This window comes from Tauraco erythrolophus, chromosome 14 (genome assembly GCF_009769465.1).
Source record: "Tauraco erythrolophus isolate bTauEry1 chromosome 14, bTauEry1.pri, whole genome shotgun sequence".
Lineage (NCBI taxonomy): Eukaryota > Metazoa > Chordata > Aves > Musophagiformes > Musophagidae > Tauraco > Tauraco erythrolophus.
Genome location: NC_141478.1, coordinates 14907007 through 14916503, shown reverse-complemented (window position 1 = coordinate 14916503; position 9497 = coordinate 14907007). Strand labels below are relative to the sequence as shown.

At 43.3% G+C, this 9497-nt stretch overlaps 1 protein-coding gene across 1 annotated transcript; it reads left to right on the top strand.

The window, feature by feature from the left end:
- The first annotated feature begins 660 nt into the window (after window positions 1–660).
- Window positions 661–8058, top strand: PYGO1 (pygopus family PHD finger 1). Its single transcript, XM_086620503.1, has 3 exons — window positions 661–709; window positions 5091–5176; window positions 6937–8058. Exons 1-3 carry the CDS (start codon window positions 661–663, stop codon window positions 8056–8058), a joined length of 1257 nt encoding a protein of 418 aa, XP_086476629.1.
- Window positions 8059–9497: the final 1439 nt, after the last annotated feature.

Genomic DNA, 9497 nt, shown 5'->3' with positions numbered 1-9497 from the left:
GCCCGCCCCGCCGCCCCTCCGCCGCCGCGCGCGGCCGGCCGCGAGCCGGCGCCTCAGCGCGGCGCCTTTGTTCGGAGCGGCAGCCCCGAGCGGGGGCGCGGCCGGCGCGGGCAGCCCCGCGGGGGAGCGCCGCGTCCCGCTGCGCTCATGGCGGGAGCCCCGCCGCCGCGGGAACTGCCGCCGCCGCCGCCCCTGGGGGCTCGGGAGCCCGCTGGCAACGGCGGCCGGGGCACGGCGCGGTGAGCGGCGCTGGTGGCCGGCGGGGGCGCTGTGCGGGGCCGCGGGGCCTGGCAGCCCCGGCGGCGGGCGCCGAGCGAGGCGGGCGCCCGCAGCTGGCGGGGGCCGTGCCCGGCGCGGCTCGGCGCTCCGCGGACCCCCGCGCAGCTCCCGGGCAGCGGGCCGCCGCTCGCCGCGGGCCGCCTCGCCCGGCCCCCGCCGCGGGCCGCCGTAGAGCCCCCCCGCGCTCAAACTTTGCAAAGTCTGGCAGCTCCGCTGCTGGGGCGGCGGCGGCTACAGCAGCGGCGGGCGGGGGCGGCAGCGGCGGAGGAGGCGGGGGCGGAGGGGGCGGGGTGCGGGCCGGCGGCGGCGGCGGCGGCGGCAGCAGCAGCATCAAAGAGTCCCGATTCTTGCCTCCCTGGGAGCCATGCGCTGCGGTCTGTAATGTCAGCGGAACAGGAGAAGGACTCCATCGCGCTGAAGAGATCCCGAGGTACCGGGAGGGCCGGGGGGGCGGCCGCTGCTGGGGCCTAACTCCCACGAGGAGAGCTGGCGGTGCCGGGGGATGCGCGTACCGGCCGGACCCCGACCGCCGCTGCCCGCCGGGCTCCCAGCCGGCCGCTGCGCTGCCCGGGCCGGGCCTCCCGCGCCGCCGCCGCGGTCCCTCCCTGCGGCTGGTGGCGGCGGTGGGACCGGGCGGCGCGGGAGCCGCGATAAGTTTCCGCGGTGGGGCCCGGCCCGGCGGGCTCCCGCAGCCTCCGGGCCTTGAAATGCAAAACTCGGGGCTCGCTCTGCGCGCAGGTGTGACCGGGAGCAGAGGCGTGCGGGTGCGTGGTTATGTCTCCTGTGTTTTTCTGGATGTGCTGTCCATTAGTATGCAGCGTGCATAGTGTTGGTGCAAGGGAATACGTCGGCAGTGCCACATGTCCGAGTTAGTGTTGATGCAGAGCCCATAAATTACACTTGAGCGTCTGCTCTTCTACCCCTGGTCTTGCTCTTGTGCTTGATTCTAGTTGGGGGCTTGTTTTTCTGTTTTCGAAAAATGACAGATTTATCGAAATTCTTTATTAATAGCACTGGCACATGGCTCTAGTGAGATTTGAAGTATGCTTTTCTTTGAAATGTGTAAGGAGAAGGGTCGAAATACGGTATCTCTTCCGACTTTGTTTGAGCAACTGACTTTAATGGCAATAGCACGTTGATCTACATATTGGTAGTTGTGTCCTTGTAGTCCTTAAAAACAGAAACACGTTTCTGAATGAAATAACGAAAGACAGTAGGGTGACCAAGTTGGGTGAAAATCATGGCAAAATGGTAAGATCTGCAGTTTATTGCTTCTCTTTTCCTTGCCTCCTGTTTTACCCTGGAATTCTATTGTTCTTGATTTTTCAAGTTTTTTTGTGGTTGGGTAAGTGGGGAAAGGTGTGGATTCTGCTATGCGTATTGTCATTGATTTACAGTTTGCTTTTCTGAAACTGTTCTAGTAACAGCTGGGTTGCAACCTTGAGAATGAAAATATGCAGCAGCATTACAAAGGAGACTGGGATTCATTAGACTCCTTCACTCTCAGCCCCTGATTCTGCAAATATTTAAGCACATGCAGTTTCACATGCCTGATTTACCCACTGAGTTCCATGCGATTACTGCTTAATATCAAAACTGTTTACAGTAGCAGGGCCACAGAATAGGCTCACCAAATCTGGTTGAAATTAAACTCTTTTCAGTTTTCTCCCTATAATAAAAAGTTTATTCATTCATTTATGTTTCTTGGGAGAACGTTCTTACAGAGATAAAGCACTGTTTAAAAAGACTCTGGCATCCATCCTGTAAAAACCTAGGCAGACATTTGTCAGTGAGTATGAAAATACTCTGTAGTGTACTTGCAATATGTGAAACATGGCATAAATTGCATGCAGTCATACTCTCTTAATGTGTAACCAAAACTACAAGTTGTAGTTCTCGTGACCAACACTGAAAATGTCTACCTTGTCTATGTATGAAGTAAAAAAGAGTACGGGACTTCTCCTTTTCCCAAATGTAAATGGCTGCAATACATTGTCTGTTTCTTAATAAGGGAATAGTTATCCGATATGTATTTATATCTCCAGATCTATTACGTATATGATGTCCCAGTCAAAATGATTGTATATTTTCCTGGAAAATTAGTCTCAGACAGTGAAATAATTTTTTGCACCCTTAGTGCAGCATTCCAAAACGCTCAGTATGCTTTTTAATGAAAGTCTGTGTGGTAGGTACCAAAAGTGACTTCTGGAAAGTTTATTTTGGCTGCATGAAAATGACCCTTATTCACTCTTTTTTGGAGGTATGCTAGGACTAACATTCTGTTTCCTTTCGTGTATAAATTAAATCATTATAAAATCCACAGGGGAAAATAGGGATTCGTAAGGCTAAATTAAATCATTTGCCTCACAGCAAGAACTGAAAATACGAAAGCTTTGTACCTTCCCAGGTGTAGGAGTCAGTGTTACAAACCTAGGCATGTGAATGGCTTCACCTATGTAAGTAATTTGTGTAGAAATCAGTGCAACTGGTCACAGGAATTCTAATATTCATATGTTTATGTTTTTGAACAGTGGTATCCCAGAGAGGCAATTTGTACATAATTTTGTGAAGTTTTAACGTATGCTACTGTAAAACAGCACTTGCATGTGATCCTCAGTGTTCTACTTGATAACAGATTTACTAATATCTGCTGCTAGTTGTTGAATTTATTAAAGAAATCTGGATATTTGTAATATTTTGCTGTCAGTGATTGGTGTCATTTATGTGTTAAGAGTACAGGACCATGAACAGGAGTGTATTTTCTGCAGTTGTGAGGAATGGTGTTCACAGTACAATCTCCTACTGAATTTGTGGTAAACATATAGGAATGCTGGAGAAGGTGCTAAGGGCAAGTGCAGGGACAGTTTTGAGCAAATAATTTATCAAGTTGGAATTTAAGGGAGGTTTGTCATGTAAAACTTTATGCTGTGATTATTTAGTATCTGCAGTTAATGCAGTGGCAGTGCTTTATAGCACACTAAGTATATGCAGAATTTTATGTTATAAATCAAGGCAAAGAGTCTGTTTTGTGGGGGTTTTTTTGTTTGTTTGTTTTTTGTTTTTTAAGAGAGTAATCTCTACTTACTCTGAGGGTAGAATGACTTTGTGCCCTAGGCTTTGAAATTCAGATTTAATTTGATAGACATTGATTTGGAATGTCCAGTATCTTCCTTACATATAATGAAAAATGAAATTAAATTTCAACAGTGACAGCCAAAGCCAAAAGGTACTTATTAAAGCAGAGGCAGAACTTAATTCTTACTTGAGGTAGGACTGGTAAATTCCCTGAAACCTCAAAAACGAGGGGAGAGGAAGGAAGTGCTAGGAGTGAAAATTTGTCAGGCCTCCTTTGATCCAGAGTATTTGAAATAACTGTTGAATATTTTAGTCTGTATACAGCAGATTGACTTCTTCTCTGTGAGAAGAGATTTTGTGTTACTTTACTGAATAGTTTAAAGCTGGTTTAGCTGTCTGCTGGGAATACTTGTCTAATGTAGAGCGGTGTAATGTTGTACATTATGCTTCTTTGCATAATACTATTGATAATTCACAGTTATCTTCAGGTTGCTTTTGGTAATAAAGACAAACCTGTGTGTTCAGCTGTATGCTTGCATCTTCGTAAAGCTGGACTTGTATTCCAAATACAAGTTTTAAACAAATAACAGTAAAGTTTTTAGGTTGGATTGCCCACTTCTTACTGTTCTACACTGTTATTTTTTTTAAAAGAGCAAATAAGCTATTATCTTAATCAACCTGGGAAAAAAGGAATTAATGTTCAGTTTCTTAATGTAATGACATTAATATCTTAACATGTGTTGCTCTCATATCACCCAAAAATTATTTTTTTCATAACTTCAGCTCAGGGTTTTCTTTGGATTCCTATATGATGGCAAATCCACTTGAGCCCCTTGAAGAGCGACTGACTGGGATAATAAGGAATGCACTAGAATTTTTTTTATTATTTTTGCTTGTCTATGGTCTGCCTAGGGTTTTAAAAATTAAAGCCAGGATTTATACAAGTTTAAGACCTTGTACCACTGTTATGAACGGAGAAGAATCATCCCAGATGAGGTAGAGACATCTCTTTGTATTGCTCTGAGTCAAGTCTGATTGAGTGATCAATGCAATGAACGTTCTTTACTTCTTTTTGTGTCAGAGCAGCCACGCTCCGTTATTCTATGAGGTTTCTGCAGAGTAGGGCAGGTTCACTTAGAGCCCCTCTGGTTTTTGGCATGTGTCTTTTTGTTTGATCAAGTCTTGCATTTAATGAAATTTAGATCTGGTAAACTGGAGATATGTCTAAACAACATGGCAAGTTTTCAGTGGTTTTCGCTGATGGATCTACTGCTGTTTGCTTTTTCCTTCATGGCATATTGTAATGTACTGTTGTATATTAGTACAGTGAGTTTGATAAATGCTGTGTCTGTGTAAGTTAAATGGGAGGTGAATCTTAGGCGTGGTTTTAAGCAGTTCTTTTGAAAGTTTTATGCATTATGCAAACAAGAAATACCTCTAACTGGTGGGGATGTTAAGAACCAAGGGACAGATAAATATAAAATAAATGGAAATGTCTATTCCAACTGTAATGAGCATGAATCAGGCATTAAAGTGATGATACAGTGAGATAGCTGTATATGAAGATACTCTCACCTCCAGATGGTTGCTCCTTAAGGACTTGCAATGTAAGGCACCAGAACTAATGCAAGTTCTGTGTTTGTAACAGATGCCTGTTGCTACGACAGACAGAGGCAAACTTGAAATACAGTCTGTAAGAAAACTAATGCAGCATTGCACTGATTGAAATTTTATAGGTGGTGACAGTGGATTGGATGGGTTAGGAGGACCAGGAGTACAACTCGGAAGCCCCGATAAGAAAAAGCGCAAAGCAAATACACAGGTAAATTCCCTTTGGTTCTTTTGATTTCTTAATAAATAGTGTAATCAGATGCTGTTTGCTGGTACGACTATCTCGCATTGTTCAGAATATCCATCTATTCTCACAAATAGCAGCTACATAAAAAATATTTCAGTTGTACAGTGAAGTTGAAATCTTCATAATACCAGTTATTTTAATCTCTGTAAGTTGCCAAAGACCTATAAAGAGAGGAGCACAGTGAGACTGCAACAACTTGCATTTTACCATATGGATTTCGTTCTGAGACAGACTTTCTTTTAATGACTTCGTAGCCATTGGTAGAAATCTGTACAGCATGAGTAGTTGCCATGAGACTATTTTTCTTCTTACTGTTATTCCTATATGTATAGGTTTGTGGGCTAATGGATCAATGCAGTTTGTTAATGCTTTAACCAAACTCTTGGTATATTCCCCAAGTGATTTTCACACCAAAGCCGTGAGGCAGGTTCAGCTCCTTTCCAGTGAATCCTTGCAATTTGGCATTTCAATACAGTTTCTGTTTCCAGAAAAGGAAGCCTGAATACAAAACATCCAAAGCAATTAGATATCTGTAGTGCAGAATTTGCCTTTGTGTGTTCATTCAGCTTTGGATGAGAGTGTCTGTTAATTTGATACTGCCCAGTGAGAGTAAGTTTATTTATGTAGGTCAAACAATCACTTTCTGTTAGACCTATCCAGATTCCATTGAGATGTGGATCTGTTTTCTTAATTTTTGGTTTGTTTTAAAGTAGTCACGATGAAACCTGCTCTGAGAAATACTCACTTAATTTAAGGGTTTCAGACCTCTTTTCTTGGTGGAGCTTTCCTTGTGCTTTGAAGTGGTGATAACTGTAGAGGGCATGCAGGTTAGTTTCTTCTCTTTTCTTACCAGGTTCAAGATTTGCAGCACAGCAGGAAAAATATAAGGGAGGGAAAGAAATGAGGGGGAAAAAAAATTCAATCTTAGTTTATTAGTATTTAGGAGGAAATGCTTTCTGTGAGCACAGTTAGCGTGAGGGTGAACCAGCTAGATGTTCCCCACAGGCTAGCCTAGGATGAATTCAATTGTATAGCCACTCTGATGACATTTAAACAGCCTCTGGGCTCCATTAAACACTTCGTTATGTTCCGTAACCAGAAATCCTTGTATTTTATACCTACTGTCTATGCTTTGCAGGCTGTATACTGTCACTGAGTGCTCATAAGGGACACCTCTGTTTGGTACACAGAATATAGAAAATTCCTATATGCAGACTCCTATATGCTATATACCTTTTTTAAGGTTGTAGTAACATTAGATTTGTGTATCCTCATAGAAGTGGGGTGTCTTGAGACACGTATATCCAGTAAAATGAATCCAAAATGAAACTAAGGAAACGCTTCAAGTCTGCTCTTCATTTGGAAATATTTTGTGCGTGTGTTTAAGTGACACATGGCTTTCTGTATTGTTGCTTTTCTTATGTAAAAAAATAAGAAATAGAAGTCACATATCAAGTAGTATTTTCAGAAGCATGGCTGTGCAACTGCACAATTTTTAAAACGTTGGAATTACTATAAATCACTGTGTTATCTGGGGCCCAAACTCCTCTCTAGCCTCTGTACTGAAATTTCAGACAGCCTGGCAGGGTACAGCGGGTGAGCTTTACACAACAGCTGAACAGTTCTTTTAGCAGTGCTGCTGCTAATCCAGGACCTTTGTGGTTGGTCTGTCTTGCAGGGAAATACTAAAACTAATTTAAATGTTGTATTTAAAATATTTTCAGGGATCATCATTTCCTCCTCCATCTGAATATGCTCCACCGCCGAATCCAAGCTCTGACCACCTTGTAGCTGCAAATCCATTTGATGACAACTATAATACTGTGTCTTATAAACCACTTCCTTCAGGAAATCCATATTTTAGTAATCCTGGTTATCCTGGCTTTGGAGGCTATAACACTTTCAGAATGCCACCTCACATGCTGCCCAGGGTGTCCTCACCGTATGGTGGTTCTTACTCCCTCAGAAACCAACCGCATCCCCTTCCTCAAAACCCTGTGGGAATGGGTTTTAGTCGACCCCACTCTTTCAGCTTCGGTCCACACGATAATCCAGGCTTTGGGAATCAACCACCTTATAGTAGCGGTCAGATAAATCAAAATGTCAATATGCCTGGTCAGCATTTCAGACCAAATCCTGGTGAGAACTTCGGCCATTCTGGTCAGATACCTCACCCTGATGTGCCATCTAACTTTGGTCCCGGAAACAATCCAAATTTCCCAAGTTCTCAGCTAGAGCCAAACCATTCTTTTGTTCCTCCACCAAACACATACAACCAGACAAAGTCATCAGCACAAAAGCAAGACTTTAGTCAAGGTGCAAGCAAAGCATCTAGCCAGAACACTGCTGCTCATCAGCATCATCACAGGACAGAGGACATTGTGAGTCAAGGTAACAGTGACCTAAAAAATGTTACTCGAAACAGTGTGGTAAATCAGGATAATAGCCATTCTAATAGTGCTGATAACACTAATGCTGGTCATTCAAATGGGACGCAGAGTAAGTCCCGCCAGCCCCGAGGTGCTGCTGAAGGATGCAACTCTGAAAAGAGCAGCAAAACACCTCTTCATCCCAGTCGTCATGGTCACTCGTCCTCTGAACCCGTCTATCCATGTGGAATTTGTACACATGAAGTTAATGATGACCAGGATGCCATCTTGTGTGAAGCCTCTTGCCAAAAATGGTTTCATCGGATCTGTACAGGCATGACTGAGTCAGCTTATGGCCTTCTTACAGCAGAAGCATCAGCGGTGTGGGGTTGTGATACTTGCATGGCTGACAAAGATGTCCAGTTAATGCGCACAAGAGAGACTGCAGGACCCCCTGCATTGAATACGGATGGCTAACAGCGCAAATTGGCAGTAGTGGTTGAAACACTTGCTATGAAAATTTGGTTACAAATTGGGTACTTCGCTTTCTGCAGACAATCAGTTGTGTTTGGTTGCTGTCGTCTTTTTTCCCCTCATCGGTTTTCATTCATAAACTTCCATCTCAGCTTTTGTACTCTTAGTTTTGTATGTGCAAATGTTTTACAGGATGGAATGTTTTTTGGTTTTGATTAAACTAAAACATAACTGACAACTTATCAGGAGTGGGATGTACATTGACAAATTTATTGAAGGCAAAAACGTGCCTGTGTGAGTAGCCCCTAATTTGCTACTGTTAAAGTGTTAACTAACACTAGCATTTAGTGCTCAGTGGTAATGGTACTGTATTTGGAAGTACTCATTACATTTTTTTTTGGGGGGGGTGAATCTCGATTACTGATGTTCTTGCTCTCCTTTCTTTGAATATAGTGGAGATTACATGGCAGAATGTGCAGTACTGATAGTTTTTATTTTAGGGTAAATATGGAGAATTTCATATGTGCTTTTTCCTGTTTTTGATTTAAAGCATTAGCACGCTATTCAAAAATGAATGACTTCATGCTTAGTAACACAATGAAATCTGCTAACTCTTACTCATTTGTATTTCCTTGAAAAGGCAATGGTCTCTTTTGACTTCTCAGCAAATACTTGCTGAAGACTCTTGCTAGGTCTTGGCAGTATTTGGAAATAGTTACAAAATATGATTACATTGGAAAAAGAACATGTCAAGTTTATGAAGTCCAGTGCTTTAAATCTAGAGAATACCAAAACTGGGGTTGCATATGTAACCTTAATTCTTTTATCTTAAACACATGCATTAGTATACAGTCTCCGCGTCTGTCACGGTTGTGCAATCATGCACCTCTTTCTCATCCTTTCTCATTGATGGTTCTAGTTTCCCACCTCAGTGCTGCCTGAGAATTGTGAATGAACTAGTGCAGGGAAAGTCCTGCCCATCTTCTAGGGCTTTCAACTAGAGCCTGCTCAGTTGTCCTGAGTTTACACAGTCCACTTGGCATGAAGGAGGTTGCAAGGCAACAGAATGTGCTCAGCACAGGCTCTGACTTGCAAGATAATTTGGCCAGCAAAGTCTTAAAACTGAATTCCCACCACTGCCTCAGTGGATCTTGCAGTGAGGGGGTGGGAAATCTAGGGTGAAGAAAAATACAGCTTTCACTTCAGAGGAGTTTAGCTCACATCAGGAGCAAGTAATTAGAAGTTTAGCTTCTTTGCTAAACTTGATATCCTACTGACAAGTATGAATAGCACTAGAGCTTCATGCGTGATGCTAAGAATTCTATTTTAATATGAGTAATTTGATCTTATTCTTGACCTCAAAAATAACCCTCCTATTTTTTTAATGTGGGGAGACATCTAGCCTTGAAGACTTCAGCCTTAGCAGTATGATAAAGTTGCCT

What these genes read in the sequence shown, in the direction of transcription:
- PYGO1 (XM_086620503.1), top strand. Translation starts at nt 661, where the DNA reads ATGTCAGCGGAACAGGAGAAGGACTCCATCGCGCTGAAGAGATCCCGA. An exon ending in CGCGCTGAAGAGATCCCGAG is followed by an intron (nt 710 to 5,090) that starts GTACCGGGAGGG and finishes GAAATTTTATAG; the next exon opens with GTGGTGACAGTGGATTGGAT. An exon ending in AGCGCAAAGCAAATACACAG is followed by an intron (nt 5,177 to 6,936) that starts GTAAATTCCCTT and finishes AAATATTTTCAG; the next exon opens with GGATCATCATTTCCTCCTCC.